This window comes from Mizuhopecten yessoensis, unplaced genomic scaffold (assembly GCF_002113885.1).
Source record: "Mizuhopecten yessoensis strain PY_sf001 unplaced genomic scaffold, ASM211388v2 scaffold3091, whole genome shotgun sequence".
Classification (NCBI taxonomy): domain Eukaryota; kingdom Metazoa; phylum Mollusca; class Bivalvia; order Pectinida; family Pectinidae; genus Mizuhopecten; species Mizuhopecten yessoensis.
The window spans coordinates 190,778-207,406 of record NW_018404871.1 but is presented as its reverse complement, the minus strand read 5'-3'; the positions used below and the strand labels follow the sequence as shown (position 1 = coordinate 207,406).

General features: G+C 35.7%; 1 protein-coding gene across 1 annotated transcript in view; it reads left to right on the top strand.

Moving 5' to 3' along the window:
* The window catches only part of LOC110446965 (kinesin-like protein KIF21A), a 137,696-nt gene that overhangs the window by 55,875 nt on the left and 65,192 nt on the right, over positions 1 to 16,629 (top strand). The window contains exons 10-23 of the mRNA XM_021492312.1: positions 4 to 199; positions 990 to 1,182; positions 2,771 to 2,837; positions 3,378 to 3,617; positions 4,384 to 4,528; positions 5,425 to 5,518; positions 5,811 to 5,846; positions 7,740 to 7,934; positions 8,724 to 8,923; positions 10,319 to 10,495; positions 11,937 to 11,945; positions 14,756 to 14,849; positions 15,592 to 15,674; positions 16,097 to 16,165. Coding sequence (XP_021347987.1) covers positions 4 to 199; positions 990 to 1,182; positions 2,771 to 2,837; positions 3,378 to 3,617; positions 4,384 to 4,528; positions 5,425 to 5,518; positions 5,811 to 5,846; positions 7,740 to 7,934; positions 8,724 to 8,923; positions 10,319 to 10,495; positions 11,937 to 11,945; positions 14,756 to 14,849; positions 15,592 to 15,674; positions 16,097 to 16,165 — 1,798 coding nt within the window. The remainder of the gene's footprint in view (positions 1 to 3; positions 200 to 989; positions 1,183 to 2,770; positions 2,838 to 3,377; positions 3,618 to 4,383; positions 4,529 to 5,424; positions 5,519 to 5,810; positions 5,847 to 7,739; positions 7,935 to 8,723; positions 8,924 to 10,318; positions 10,496 to 11,936; positions 11,946 to 14,755; positions 14,850 to 15,591; positions 15,675 to 16,096; positions 16,166 to 16,629) is intronic.

The following is a 16,629-nucleotide window of genomic DNA, read 5'->3' as shown; positions in this document are numbered from 1 at the left end:
CAGTCGGACGTTAATGATAGCGTGTATATCTCCGTCTGATCGTGACTTTATAGAGACACTTAATTCACTTAAATATGCCAATAGGGCACGCAATATAAAGAACAAAGTGATAGCTAACCAAGACAAGGCCAGTAAACAGTTGGCCGCACTTCGCTCAGAGATAACACTACTACAGCAGGAACTGATCGACTACAAAACGGTGAGTCGGGGGCGGGATACAGTGTATCATAGTGGGGCAAAATATTGAGCAGGAGACACAAGGCTTTGTGGGGCGGGGGCGGGATACAGTGTATCATAGTGGGGCAAAATATTGAGCAGGAGACACAAGACTTTGTGGGGGTTCTTCTGCTCAATATTTTATCCTGAAAGTTTGAACGACCATTAAAACAGCTGCTCTTCCAGTAAAGTTGTTAACTGTCCGCACATTTCTCATTTGCATATGAAGCCTGAATGGCATTTGTTAATGATGTCAAATGACCCTGACGGACTAAAAATATCATAAACATGAACAATAGCGTGACCCTGAAAGGTCACTCTAATTCCCTCGCCAGTCTGCGCATGTAAGCGATCAAGATCTGTGGGTCGAATAGAATTTTCCAGCACTGTCAGAAATGTGGATATCTCTGTCTGGTTTGCAAGAAATGTCTGTACACCATTCGCTTTTACAAGAATTGAGGTTAAGGGACGGAAAAGGAGTAGGACCAGGTTTAACTGAACTTAGAAAGTTGAATACCAATCCCACTGAAATAGCTGATTCTGAATCCAGACCAGTGGGAGTACCAGCAGTACTGATTTTGTAACAGGTTGAATACCACGATAATGCAAACATTATCTCCTCGTACAGTCAGATTTGAGTTCAATGAATTACACTGTATGCATTTTAACATAAGCTTTTGTTACATCAGGTCATCCCAGAAAACATGTTATAATAACAGGTAAATGTGTGATGACTTCATGGAGATTTAAATTTTGGACGTCATTTTCCACAGGGTAAACGAGCAGTGGACGCCGATGGTGTGGAAAGTGTAAATGACATGTTTCACGAAAATTCAATGTTGCAACACGAAAACGAGAAGTTAATGCTACGAATTAAAGCCCTGAATGAAGCTAACGAAACACTAAAGGAGAGGAACACCCAACTACTAAGGGAGAGGGAGACTCTCGGCATCCTCAATATAGCAGGTAAACTATAAATGGTGATAACAAACAGGTATTACCTACTGGTCAGCTAGAGACACTTGATGAGTTCCTCAATATAATGGATACCAGGGGCCTGTTTGTTTATGTGGAACAACCGGTACAACCGTTTTTAAATGAAACATTTTTGGGTATTAATCCTGGCAGACCTGCAAAAGTTTATGCAGGCCTTGCAAGGCATGGTCAAGGCTCGCCTGAAAGCACCATCAGATTACTGGGTCAGACCTTATTTAATGAACTCTGGTCCATCCGGTTCAACCGTTTGGACCGTAATAAACGAAAATGGCCTACGTCAACTTATTGAACAGATTTCATCTACAGATCAACTGATTATCAAGTCCCATTACATTACAGAAACATGACTTATCTCCCCTTGCCCACTTCACACAAGTTCCTTTACACATATACTGCTTTTTTAGGTCACCTGAGCTTTAGCTCAAGTGACCTATTGCTATCCGTTTTCGTCCGTCGTCGTCCGTTAACATTTTACATTTCAAACTTAAAGTCAAGTTCTGCTGGACCGATTGAACTGAAAGTTGGTAGGAATGATCAAATCATGGTCCTGATAAAGAGTTGTTATTTTTCGGGTCAATCAGAAATACAATTTGGCTGCCATGGCCGCTATTTTGCTACTAAGTTCTAATTTGCTGATCTCACTTAAAATTGGTCTAGGAATGATCAGGTCATGGTCCTGACAAAGTGTTGTTTTTTTTCGGGTCGATCAGAAATCCAATTTGGCCGCTACGGCCGCCATTTTGAAATCCTATTTCAAACTTAAAGTCAAGTTCTGCTGGGCCGATTGAACTGAAATTTAGTAGTAATGATCGCCTCATGGTCCCGACAAAGTGTTGTTATTTTTCGGGTCGATCAGAAATCCAATTTGGCCGCTACGGCCGCCATTTTGAAATCCTATTTCAAACTTAAAGTCAAGTTCTGCTGGACCGATTGAACTGAAAGTTGGTAGGAATGATCAAATCATGGTCCTGATAAAGAGTTGTTATTTTTCGGGTCAATCAGAAATACAATTTGGCTGCCATGGCCGCTATTTTGCTACTAAGTTCTAATTTGCTGATCTCACTTAAAATTGGTCTAGGAATGATCAGGTCATGGTCCTGACAAAGTTAAGTTAACGTTATACTATTTTTTACTCAAATTGGTACGTATTTCAACAACAAAAATAAATACTATAGACTCAGGTGACCGTTAAGGCCCATGGGCCTCTTGTTGTTCTAACTACATACGAAGTCTGCCAACCTGACATTCACTTTATAATTTTCCAACATCCAACATAATGCTTATGTACTTAATAAGAAAAAAATGCCGACAATTTCTTTTGAGATTATTACTCATCTTAGTAAAATTGAATTATCTGTAAATAGATTGAACTTTAAATTTTATGACAAAAAGAGGCATTTATGTCTACATGTACTGTTCTGTAAGACAAATCTAATTCCAGCGTAACATTGATTCTTGACATAATAACAAGTATACATGATCATTATACTTCAATATGTTCAAGTGAAACTTGAAAGTGATTCCAGTTTAATGTACTTTGCCTAATGCTACTTCACAGAGGATGCTAGAGCAGGTGAAGTACAGAAGCTAATAGAAGGATATTTAAAAGAGACAGAAGAGTTAAGGTAAGGCAATTTTACATGTCAGAATGTATATGTCTGTAGGTTCCAGTAAATGTTTTCTCCTGTTATTTTGTGAAAATCTAATTAAGTTGAAAGATTTGTAACTTGCTATCCAGAAATTAATTTTCCTCTTTTGAAGGAGTTTATTATAGAAGAAATATATTCAAAACATGTCATTCTAAATTCAGATTAGTAAAACTACTTTATACATAATCATTTCTGTTGCCTGTATTGTTCTTCATTTAAATCAGACCGGTATTTTGTGGAAAGTATATACGAAGTATGATTTGATTGTTGATAGACATATCACAAGTTTCAACATGGAGTAATTATCAGTTATGCTTCAGCCTTTGGTTTAGTAGGCTTTGTATTTGTAGTTAAAACTTTTGAATTGGAAGAGTTCAAATGTACTTCAGGGGTGAATGGGTTAATTTGAAGACAAAGGAAAGAAAAGGTTTGGAATAGTTCATTATGAAATTTCAGGGGTGAATGAGTTACGAAAATATCTCTTGTAATGAATTGTCCTGTTACTACTTCACACAGAGGTAAACTAGCTGAGTCCGAAGCGATGTTACACTCGGTAAAGCGACGCCAGATGTCGTCAAGAATGGCAATGGCGCCAATGTCTCCTATCCAGCAGTTCAGTAGCATGAACCTGAGTGGAAGTATGAGTATAGAGACTCCCGACCCCGACAACATGATCACCTCAATACTGGAGGAGGCCAAGAAAGACATTAAACAGCTCCGCAAAACACGCCGGGCCAAGTCACGACATGGTCACAGGTTAGCAGGAATTTAAAATTTATGTAAATTGGATGAAAATTGAATTTATAAATATTTACTGAAGAGTCAGCTAATCAAATTTTTAAGAAAATTTGTCTGTTTGATGTTATTAAACAATTCTGTTTTCAATTTTGGAAGATATTCAGCTTTAAGATTAGCATTCTATGAGTTTGTGTTATATCAAAGTCGTTGAGTTACATAATGTCTTAGCGATCAACTGCGTTAAAGACCTTATATGTAATGTTTAACTTTTTTGTTTTTTCCATAAAAAAAAACATATTTACAAACAATAAATAGTTACAACTTACGTTATTTACAATATATAATTGTATATGGACAAACGAATGCTATTCGTATTTTACCACTTTTTGGAGATTTCTTTTTAAAATCTGAAAGCTTTGTTTGTATAAGGGAAGTCTCATTAAGAGAGGGGCAAGCGCTTATAAAAACATAGTTCGGTGCTTTATGATCCAATCAAAACTACTATGTGCTACACTGTCGTTTGTTTTTTTGCAACATCTCTTTTGGATGTATTTCATTTTTCCCTGGTGACTGGTCATACTATTTGACCCCACAATAGGAAATTGGTTGCATGTTACCAAAATGGAAATTTAAGTAACATATTCTGTCTATGGGTAGAGTCCACAGGGTTCTATTTAAACGGCTCCCATCTCCCATCCAATACATGTAGAGCTATTTAATCCCTGTGTATAAAAGCTTGTCTTCTCTTTGATTAAATGTGTAAATTATCTCCCTTGTTCTGCAGTAGTGACAAGGAGAATATCAGTGGGGATGAGAAGGAACAAAACGAGTCTGAATCTAAAGTAGGGGAGGAAGGCGAGGAGAACAAAGACGATGGAGAGAAAGAACAAGGCGAGGAGGAGGAAGAGGATGGAGAACAGAATGGAGAGGTAAACACCGTGACGAGGGCTAATATCCTTTATCAAATTTTGAGTGAATTCACTGGTTGGACAAGAGGTTCTTCATTGATGAAGTAGGGCCTAGTGATCTGTTGATTTCTGACGGGCTGAGGAAATACTTAAATGAGCTTGAACTTCTTAATGTTTACACCTGGAAATATAGCATATAAAATGATTTAATTGGTCTTGCCAGATAAACAAGAACACATGTGTTCTTTAGAAGTTGTATAGTATTGCCATGTTGTTTACAGTGTTTGGGCATGAGTGGATAGATAAGTATCATGAATATAGTGGTTTATTCTGAAAACATGTAAAAATGTCATTTTATTGTCATCTGATGCTGTTCTTACCCATTTTAAGATGCAAAAATGGAAATGAATATTTTCATACTTGCCAACTTTTTAAAAATTTCTATGGGGGAGATTACGCGTGCTCAGGATTAAAAAACATAAACAATATGTGTGTATGAACACACATGGGAAAAATAACACTTTAAAATGGCATTTTTTGAGCTGTTCTTTCAGATGATCCTAAATAGGGATTGTTGTCAAGTATGTATTCTAACAACAATTTAACTTTGACTGAGGACAACTCATGAACAAGATATTTTCTGTACTGCCATATGGTTGATGTGGAAATATTTTCACAAATACTGGTACATGAAACTTGTCAACAAAGTACATTACAATGTTTTCTGTACTGTCATATGATTGATGTGAAATTATTTCATTATATGCTGGTATACATGAAGCTTGTCAACAAAGTACAGTACAATGTTTTCTGTACTTCTGTACAGATATGCATCCTATAGGAAAGTATCTCTTGGTATACTATTAACAGACGAGTGGGTGTTACAGGATGATGGGACTAATTATGTTGATGTATAGGTTTTAGAGGAGGACGACCTGGAGGAGGAGCTAGAGGATCTTGACAACTCATCTGAGGAGGAGGAGGAAGAGGAATCGGAGGATGAGGACAAAGGTACATAGCCTATAGCAGTGGTATACTCAGTCTAAGGGGTGGAGGATATACAGTAACAAATGTTTATATTAGTTGTTTATTATTCTTAAAGTCCTACAATGATAGGACCAATGTAACATTCAAATGAAAACAGTAATATATTTACTCGAGACCGGTGTCATTTTAACATCAAACTAGTGTAATATTGAATAAGAATATTTACGTAAGACCAGTGTAACGGTTACATGACATTGACATATTAACCTGAGATCCCTACTGTTGTATATTAACCTGTTGTATCTTGTTTGTCTAGTGCAACTGTTCCTGGATTATTGGTTAGAGTGGGCAGGTACATCGTCACTCCTTGCTCAAACACCTCCTAGTCAATGGTTGTCTAGCTACTGTTGTGTTTTTTTGTGATCGTGACAAAAAAAAATTGTGATTTTTAGTTGTATGTTGTTGACAATTTACCTATCATCATTAGCAAATCTCTTCTGTTTATTATTTCTCTCTTCATATCTCTGAATCATCCTATTATTCACATCAGCATACCATTTAGTGATGTGTAGTATCCCGTGTAAGTCTGTAGCTGTCTCCAGATAGATTCTGTTAGGTGTAGCCGTGAACGGTTTGTCATCTCTCCTGTTTGATGGTTATGTAAAGCATTTAGCTGTAAAACATTCTGTATTTCATTTGTTGTCAAACCTGATATAAAATTGTACAATAGATTATTAAAACTCATTTACCCCTGAAGACACGTTTGAACTCTTCCAATTTAAAGGTTGGAATAGTTCATAAGGAAATTTCAGGGGTCAATGAGTCAATTGCCTTTTTACATGATCATGAAGTGAGTACCTTACCCTGTAGAAAACAAATTACTACCACTCAACATCAGTAGTGAACTTATTGGATAGAACCTCAGAGGATTAAATGGGAATTACCCCTTCATGGACTGTAAGCTTGGACACATCAGTGTGTCAGTATGACCACACATGTATACTTACACTCCGGTTGAGTGGGAACAGATATCTACAGTAATTCAGGTGTACAGGGTAAGATAAGGAATAGACCATATTTTCTTGGACTAAAAGTAAGTGTTACAGATCAAGAGAGGAACACTTTCATTTCATTCACCCCTGAAATTTCATGATGGACTATTCCACCAACCTTTGAATTGGAAGAGTTCAAATGTGTCTTCAGGGTTGAATGAGTTAAGTAACCTTGCAAATATTTTATAATGACGTTTTTCCCGTGTATACATGTATAATATATTATTGACCTGATAAAACTAATGCAAAAGACATTAGTTCCTTATTTTTCATCCCACAGCCATCTACATTAGATTTAGAATCAGGATTATGTTGCTAGGCTTTAAATATTATTTTTGTGCTTAATTTTCATTTTTTTTTTCAATTTGTAACAGCATTGTTGCAAAACTCTTACAAACCTGTCTTGGTTGCAGAAAACTACAGAGATGGAAAAAAAACTAGAATAAAAGTGTTGATTGTTTAATATAGTTAATTATGCCAGGAGTAGGAGAAACTTGTCCCTTAACTCATTCACCCCCAAAGACACATTTGGACTCTTCCAATTTAAAGGTTGGAATAGTCCATTATAAAATTTCAGGGTTGAATGAGTTAATTGTATCATTAGAGTCACCAACACTGATAGCAGTACCTTAAGTCATGTGACTGGTTTGTTCTTCATGCATGAATATAAAAACAGATGATATGGGTTTTGGTTGAAGTTTACTGGATACTTTGAAATATCACTCTGTTTTATCTCATCATTTCTCACCTCATCAAATCTACTGCTCTCATCTCTATGATTTCATCAGTACCACACTTGTAGTAATTTTATTTCTTAAAGGCAAAACTGGAATGCATGTGGTTTAAAAAAAAAATCAAAAAAATCTGTCTTTGTTGAAAATATAGTAGCATATCATATTTGAAATCAATCAATATTATAATATTCAATATTACATTTTGAAAACATGCACAATTGAAAATTCAGGGGAATATTAATTATTATACAAACAGAAACAAAATAAACAGATTTTATTGCTAAAAATGTATCTTATGTTTCAGTCTCTTATAAGATTATATTTTTATATTATCATAATCCTGAACTGATATGGACATATTTGGTAATATTTTCCTCGGTAGATACATTATGATAACTGTGTTCATCAAACCTAGATGACATTAAGAGTTACAGCAAATTATTGTTGTTCATTTCACAGACTCCGATAACATTCACGAAGATTTAGCAGAACTGACGTGTGAAATCTCCATCAAACAAAAGCTTGTGGAGGAACTTGAGCAGAGTCAGCGTCGACTACATTCCATGAAAGTCCAATATGAGGATAAGGTTTTACTTCTACAAAACAAGATTAAGGCCACAGAACAGGAACGTGACAAAGTACTGTCCAATATCAGTAAGTATAGGATTATCCAGTACCAAATCTTAGTCTGAAATATGACATGTCTGGTGACAGGGCAGGCACCATATCCAGGTCCATGGAATTCTTGTATAGAATTATTTTGCCCCCTAGACTAGAATATTCTTATGCCACCAGTGCTGGAAAATTCTATTCTACCCATGGGTCTTACCCAAGGCTTTGCTGAGGGTACGACTTTCGAGAATATCATCTATCCTGTTTCTCTCACAAATCCACCCGACACGCGGTGATTGCATGAAATATATTAAGCATTGATTGCATGTTTTTCTAGCAAATCCAGAGTTGTCTTCCATGGTCTGCATCTGTTGACATGACGTAAATGCATTGATGACTTGACGTCATACTATTGTTATGACTTAGATCGCGCCATTCTTTATGAGGCTATCTCCCCTTAGGGAGTGACAAGCTGATCTTTTTCGGCTCAAAAGGGAAACACACCTGTGAAGGGTGGGAGAAATGTTAGTCAACCCTGTCCATTATTAGTTATTATCAAAATACCAGTTAATTATGCTTCACTTTCTAAATGTTTTCCTGGCATTTATTACAAAATGCATATGAGTCTACTATTCTGTTTTGTTAATATCTTAGACTGGTGTTTCTGTTTAAATCCCAGAATTAATGACGAAGCACTGTCTTTATAAAGTTTAATGCCTCGACTGTGGGAGTTGGGGGGAACTATTGAAATGAATTTTATAAGTATATACAAATAACTTATAAATCCAGTGTAATACACGTTGTTTGAGTAGTTCTTTATTTTATTTACAGATCAAGTTTCGACAACCAACCAGGACCAGGTGAAGAAAGTGAAGGTGGAATTTGAGAAGAAGTTATCGATTCTCACGACAGATCTGAAGAAGATGCAGGCAGCCAAGAAGGACCATGCCAAACTTGTCAAAAATCAGTCACATTATGAAAAACAGTTAAAAACCCTCCAACATGAGCTTGGTGAAATGAAAAAGACAAAGGTGGGCATTTTGGAGTTATCTGATACCATCACCTGAATCAGTATAATTCACTGTTTTGACCCTGAAATAATTGTTATGATCGTGACATAATGCTTCAGTTATTGAGAAGATAGGGTTTCAGTTTTTGATAATAACCTATTTGGGACTGGTATCAATATTTTGAGAAGAAAGGGTTCCAATTTGTGATAATAACGTATTTAGGTCTGGTATCAATGTTTTTGAGAAGAAAGGGTTCCAATTTGTGATAATAACCTATTTAGGTCTGGTTTCAATGTTTTTGAGAAGAAAGGGTTCCAATTTGTGATAATAACCTATTTAGGTCTGGTTTCAATGTTTTTGAGAAGAAAGGGTTCCAATTTGTGATAATAACCTATTTAGGTCTGGTTTCAATGTTTTTGAGAAGAAAGGGTTCCAATTTGTGATAATAACCTATTTAGGTCTGGTTTCAATGTTTTTGAGAAGAAAGGGTTCCAATTTGTGATAATAACCTATTTAGGTCTGGTTTCAATGTTTTTGAGAAGAAAGGGTTCCAATTTGTGATAATAACCTATTTAGGTCTGGTTTCAATGTTTTTGAGAAGAAAGGGTTCCAATTTGTGATAATAACCTATTTAGGTCTGGTTTCAATGTTTTTGAGAAGAAAGGGTTCCAATTTGTGATAATAACCTATTTAGGTCTGGTTTCAATGTTTTTGAGAAGAAAGGGTTCCAATTTGTGATAATAACCTATTTCGGTCAGGTATCAATGTTCTGAGAAGAAAGGGTTCCAATTTGTGATAATGACCTATTATGGTCTGGTATCATTATTTTGAGAAGAAAGGGTTCCAATTTGTGATAATAACCTATTTTGGTCTGGTATCAATATTCTGAGAAGAAAGGGTTCCAACTTGTGATAATAACCTATTATGGTCTGGTATCATTTTTTTGAGAAGAAAGGGTTCCAATTTGTGATAATAACCTATTTTGGTCTGGTATCGATATTCTGAGAAGAAAGGGTTCAAATTTGTGATAATAACCTATTTTGGTCTGGTATCAATATTCTGAGAAGAAAGAGTTCAAATTTGTGATAATAACCTATGTTGGTCTGGTATCAATATTTTGAGAAGAAAGGGTTCCAATTTCTGATAATAACCTATTTTGGTCTCGTATTCAATATTTCTATTTTAAACAAATCTTTTGAAAATAGCACAGAGCAATGTTTGTGGTTGTTTTATCAGCATTGACTGAGTAGACAATTAAACCTCAGCCCTTACTCTAGATGTAATTAACTCTAAAATAAAGACCTTAACTAGGAAACTGTATAATAAAGGTACACGTATACTATACTATTGAATACCTAATTTTCTTATATAAACGTGACTTCTCTGCCCTTACATGTAATTGTCTCCCCTGAGTAGGTGCGTCTAATGAAGCAAGTGAAAGATGAGGCTGGGAAATCCCGACAGACAGAACTACGGAGGAACAAAGAAGTCACACAGCTGAGGAAGGAACAACTCAAAAAGGAGAACATCATTCGCTCGCTGGAGAAGACCAACAAACATAGAGAGGTTGTCCTGAAGAGGAAACAAGAGGAGGTACGTAACTGCACACCACTCTAACATAATACGTCTACCTAATGTGCATCACCTTTAAGTTAATTATCCCCTGGCAACGAAAGTTCAAGGGGATATAGGATTCCGCCTGTACGTACGTACTTACGTATATACGTATATTACACTCTTCGTCATCGCTCCAGTGACTTCATTCCTCAACGAAATTTCATGAAACTTGACAATACCTTGAACCAGTTCTTGTTTCGGGTTTCTACGTTGAAGGTCAAGGTCACTGTTACTTTATTTTAGAAAAAGCTTTGTCATCGCTCTAGCGACTTCATTTCCTCTTACATTTGTCACAATGTGTGAATGCGAGGGGATTTGTATCACTTGTGATGCCATGCTTATTTTAAGTTTTCTTCAAAATTGTCAAAAGTCAGTAGACATCTACATTACAAGTAATATCTCAAATGTAACAAAATGAAAATAGCTATGAGTGGAAAGCCAAATATATCTCGACAACTTACAATAATCTGAAATAAATAGTTACTAAAATACGGAAAAAGATGGTTTTGAATGACTGGTTATAGTTATTTCCTATACAATTTTTCTTAAAGATTTTGAAATATGTAATATTTTAATGTTTTGTGTACTGAGATTGTTGTGATTCGTAGGACTAATCTTGTGTCGCCTAATATCATAATAACGTTTGTAGAACTGCTTTACTGGATCGTATACTTATGTTAACATTGGTACAGGCAAAGTTTCCTTTTCTTGTACCCTCCACAACAAAGTTACGGTGTTTACTGGAATCGGGTTGACTTTAGTCCGTCTGTAGACACAATGATGTTCTCAGAAAATCCATTTTTTTGGGGTGCACAGCACTGTTGATTCAGCAATTGACTAGCTGTAGTGTCATTAGGAAAAAGATTGGATATTATCCATTAGTAAAGAGTTAGAGATGAGCAAGTGCACTCAACCAGACCATATATATGCTAAACCATTTGAGGTCGTTCATATATATATGCTTGCATTTGATCTACCCATATTCTGAAAGCATGACGTCTTATTATAAGGTGAAGGTAATTATTATAATAAAGGTTTATTGATTAACTCATTCACCCCTACAGTTTTAAACTGGACTTGCCCAGTCTTTGATTTGGTAAGGTTCAAATGTGACTTTAGGGGTGAATGGGTTAAGAAGTGCCTGGAAATAAATTATGCATTTTGTATCTCAGACCGAAGGTTGTCATGACTCCCTCCGTAGTGTTAATAACTAGATCAATTCATCCATAGATTGCTGTACAGAAGCATTCTCGTTATAAGTTCCTGAAGGTGTTTCTGCTATATTTAAGTTAGGTCGTGAATAAGATGTTACTGAAGGTTTACTAGTTAGGCCGTGTATAAGGTGTTTCTGCTATATTTAAGTTAGGTCGTGAATAAGATGTTACTGGAGGTTCACTAGTTTGACTTTGATTTGTAGCTACAGGAGGTAAGTGTGTGAAATTGTTACCTTGTGTTTGCACCAGGCAATCGTCGTCATCTACTCCGTGTTATAATAGCAGATAGAATTAGACTACATATTTAAGGAAGGGATGGAATTAGATTATAGGTTAAAATAGGAGATGGAATTATACTACATGTTAAAATAGGGGATGGAATTAGGTTTACATTAAAATAGGAGATGGAATTATACTACATGTACATGTTAAAATAAAGGATGGAATTAGGTTTACGTTAAAATAGGGGATGGAATTATACTACATGTACATGTTAAAATAAAGGATGGAATTAGGTTTACGTTAAAATAGGGGCTGGAATTAGATTTACGTTAAAATAGGGGATGGAATTATACTACATGTACATGTTAAAATAAAGGATGGAATTAGGTTTACGTTAAAATAGGGGATGGAATTATACTACATGTTAAAATAAAGGATGGAATTAGATTTACATTAAAATAGGGGATGAATTACACTACATGTTAAAATAGAGGATGGAATTAGATTTACATTAAAATAGGGGATGGAATTATACTACATGTTAAAATAGAGGATCGAATTAGATTTACGTTAAAATAGGGGATGGAATTAGACTATACATTAATATAGGGAATGGAATAAGACTACATTTCTACATATTAAAATAAAGGATGGAAGTAGATATATGTTCAAATAAAGGATGGAATTAGACTACAGGTTAAAATATTGGATGGAATGAGATTTGTATTGAATCAGGGGGAGCAGGTGCTAAGGACCCTATCTTGTAAAACTTCATTGGATTATGTAAGTTAGCTAACTGGAGGTCATGACAGAGCTAGCCAGATTCTGATATCTTTGACGATTTGTTTGAGTTACACATTTTACATTTTCAAAAATTTTGTTTTCTTTCACTTTGTTTACTTTTCTTTAGAATCTTTTGATTAATGATGAATTTCTATGCGAAAAATGTTCCACAAATTGTTTACCAATTCAACCGTTTTAAAGAGGGGTGTTGGCCTCATCATTACAGTTTTTACAGGGAAATGGCATGTCTCATACAACCTGTTCTAGTTAGGAGCCATAATTGTATCATTTGGGTTGAATTTTGAATTTTGAAGTAGATTTTGGTCTGTTTTTTGGTGCAAGTGTAGTCATATAAATATCTGTTGCAACTGTGAAACTTAATAAGTGTATATAAATATAATAATTGTATTTAGTATATTACATGCTGGGTAAAGGGACCAACAGGTATACATACAGTATAAACTTAACATACACATATATATAGATATACCCTATGTGATGTGATGGTGGTGTTAGCATACATGTTAAAGTACAGAATAGATATTTTATTAAAAGGAGGCAAATGACTACAGGAAGTCAATGAGAAAAATAGAGACATTCAAACAGGTATTTTATAATGATCCCAATGGAACCAAGGGACTCTGTTAGATGTACCAGAGATGTGTGTGTCACTTTATCTTAATCAATCATTCACGATAAAAATGTTCATATTTCTTCAATAACATTTATCAGTTTGGAAATATGTGATATCAAAGTTTTACTTTCTACACAAACAATGTATATATTAAATGTGTAGCAATGTTTCAAGACTGACTGGTCCCTTTGTCATTTTTTATGTCACTCGTGTATACACATTGCAATCAAAATTAGGAAATTTCAGAACATGAACAGAGACGAGGGGGGGACACCAGTTGAGTCATCTGTATGACCCAATACTGACATAACAGGGGAGGGGGCTAGATCTACACCCTACCTGTAACCTATCTGATTCAGTGTGTATACGCTCCCTATCGATCAGCGAAACGTCCGGGGTAGAGTGACATAAAAAATATACAATTTCACTACAGGCAAAAAATACAAATCGCTCACTCAGTCATAGTTTGACAAAGAGACCAGTCTGTCTTGAAACATTGCGACATGTTTAAATCGTACATTGTTTGTGTAGAAAGTAAAAATTTGATATCAATGTTCATGTTGATCCAATTTTTATTGATCTGCTGTGTTCAACCATATAATGACACAGTGCACTTAAAATAATATCTGACGTGATGCATTCTAAACACAATAGACATACTTCTGTTGTCAGTGATTGTATAAATTAAGGTTACAGTTTAATTGAGAACAAAGGACTTTGATATGTGTGCTGACGGCCTGCGTTTGTGTAAATGTAACTGTCGTACAACTTATAACGGTACAGGTTACATATAATGACGCAAGTACTCATCTACATTGGTGATAGGGTCGTATATATAATCGCCTGTTAATGTCTTGAAAAACTCTGTGTTCACTTGTTTAGCACTGTGGTGACCAGCACCCTGTGATGACAGTGTCAATGGTTTTCTTTTGCACCAGTGACTGGCATGGGGAGGCAAACATTTATTTAGATTACCATGTAGATCTGTTAATAAAATTTTGAAACTGTAAACGAAAAATGGAGATGTATGCCTGCAAGATTATTAAAAGTGATAACAATATTATAATAACATCCAGTATAATCAGAGTTCACTATCTTGTAGTTAACTGTTTGAACTGCAGATGTATCTTTTCGAGTGGAAAGAATCATATTTTGACTTGATGGTTTTGTCTTATGTATGAAGATGTTAATTATTTGTTCAGTTAATATGTTTCGTGAAGCTGTGTTTATTGGTTTGGAAAGAATCTCACCATCATCATCATCATCATCATCATCTTGTGTGTTACAGTAAAAGGTTCTAAGGACTATGTATTTACCTGTAGTCAACTGTAGGAATAACGGCTACATAATCTTGCAAATTTAGAATTTGATTTTACATTCCAGGTTGAGTCTCTGAGGAAAAAGAATGTACCAAATATGTCGGCCAGAACAGCTGGTCGTGTGGGCAGATATGAGAGACCGGTAACGATACCTATAGGTGAGAACAGGTCTGGCATTCTGTCTCTGATGGTGACTGTTAGCTCCAACCTCCCTACCACATATATGTGTTAATAGGTGATATTTATATTGGCCAAGTTATGAAACCGAGGTCTACACATTGTTATAAGATAATGGAAAGTTCTTTTGTGTATTATATGTGTTTATAGTAAGTCACCTGTATTTTTGCATGTCAACATGTGATGACCTCCATGACCTATGCAGATTGTAGTATATTTCAGAATATCCTGCATATTGCCCACCATTATCATATGGTGGGCTATTCAGATCGCCCTTTGTCTGTGGTCCTTTGCCTGTCCTTATACAATTCTTGTTATCGCTACTTACAAAGTACTGAACTGCTCTTTCTCAAACATGTGATTGTTCCCCTTGGTTCCAAGATTGGAAAACAAGATGGCCACCAGGCAGCCATCTTGAATTTCAAAATTACCTTTAAAGCTTCAAATATTAAAATACTCAATAGAAAAGACATACTAGTAACTATTTTAAAATAGAAAAGACATACCAGTCACTATTTTAACAGGCAATTTTTTAAAGTTAAATGCCATACAATTGATTTTGATGACTGGAAAGTTACTTTACTTAAATAACCCGGAATTAGAAGGCCTGCGTTTTGCTTACCTTGATCCTTACTTCATTGCAGAACTTGGCAGGTATATGTAAACCATCAGTTGCTACATATAAAGGAAAGGTCTTATGTATTGTATGTATTGATGTTGCAGGTCCATCGTCGACCAGGAGACGGAGGCGAGGAGATTTCTCAGCCAAAGCTGCAAAACAGAAATGGGATGCCATTGAGAAAAATGTAAGCAGAAGTCCCTCTTGTGAATAAATCATTTCTGTTATTTGAGATAAGTAACTAAATTCCTAGCTCAGCTGGTCCAGTCCTTCAGATATTACTTCCTGAGTCGTAACATGGAAACAGTTGAGATCCCCAATCCCCAATCCATTTATATGTGTTTAAAATTGATGGGCGAGAAGAAATGAATACACTTTTGTCCTTAGTGTCTTGCCTGCCACTAGGGATTTATTCTTCATTACAGCAGATTTCTTGGACTCATTTGATACACAATACACATGGTATTCAACAGGTTTTAAATCAAAAGTAAAACTCCAAGGGAGCTATTAATTAAGACCTCTGGGCCTCTCATTTAAGCTCTTATACTTTCATATACCTTACTGTTAGATTACGAAAAATTGATGATTGATTTTGTTTGTACTTTACAGATAGGATCTGTGATAAATAAAAAACAAACTATAGTATACATGGAACGAGACATGGAGGTCTGGCTGAAGGTAAGTGCCTCTTTATATGTACACATTGTTCAGTCTGTTTAACTCATTCACCCCTGAAGACACATTTGATCTTTTCCAATTCAAAGGTTCGAATAGTTCATTATGAAATTTCAGGGGTGAATGAGTTAAGGCTCTTACCTTATTTCTATCATGACAAGAGTTGTCTGTCAGTGAGACGGAGGACCTAAAGGTTTGTACTGGGGATCTACTGGTTTCAGTCCGGTCCAAGGCAATGTTCTGTTAGTAATTTCTAAAGAGACTATTATGGGCATGGGATTACAGAATCCTCCACTCCCTTGAGATAATATTCTCATTGAGGCATGCTTCAACCAATCTGATGGTGGTTGGCAATAGGGAAACAACCAGACTTATGGGGGCTGGATATTGAGGGAAACAACCAGACTTATGGGGGCTGGATATTGAGGGAAACAACCAGACTTATGGGGGCTGGATATTGAGGGAAA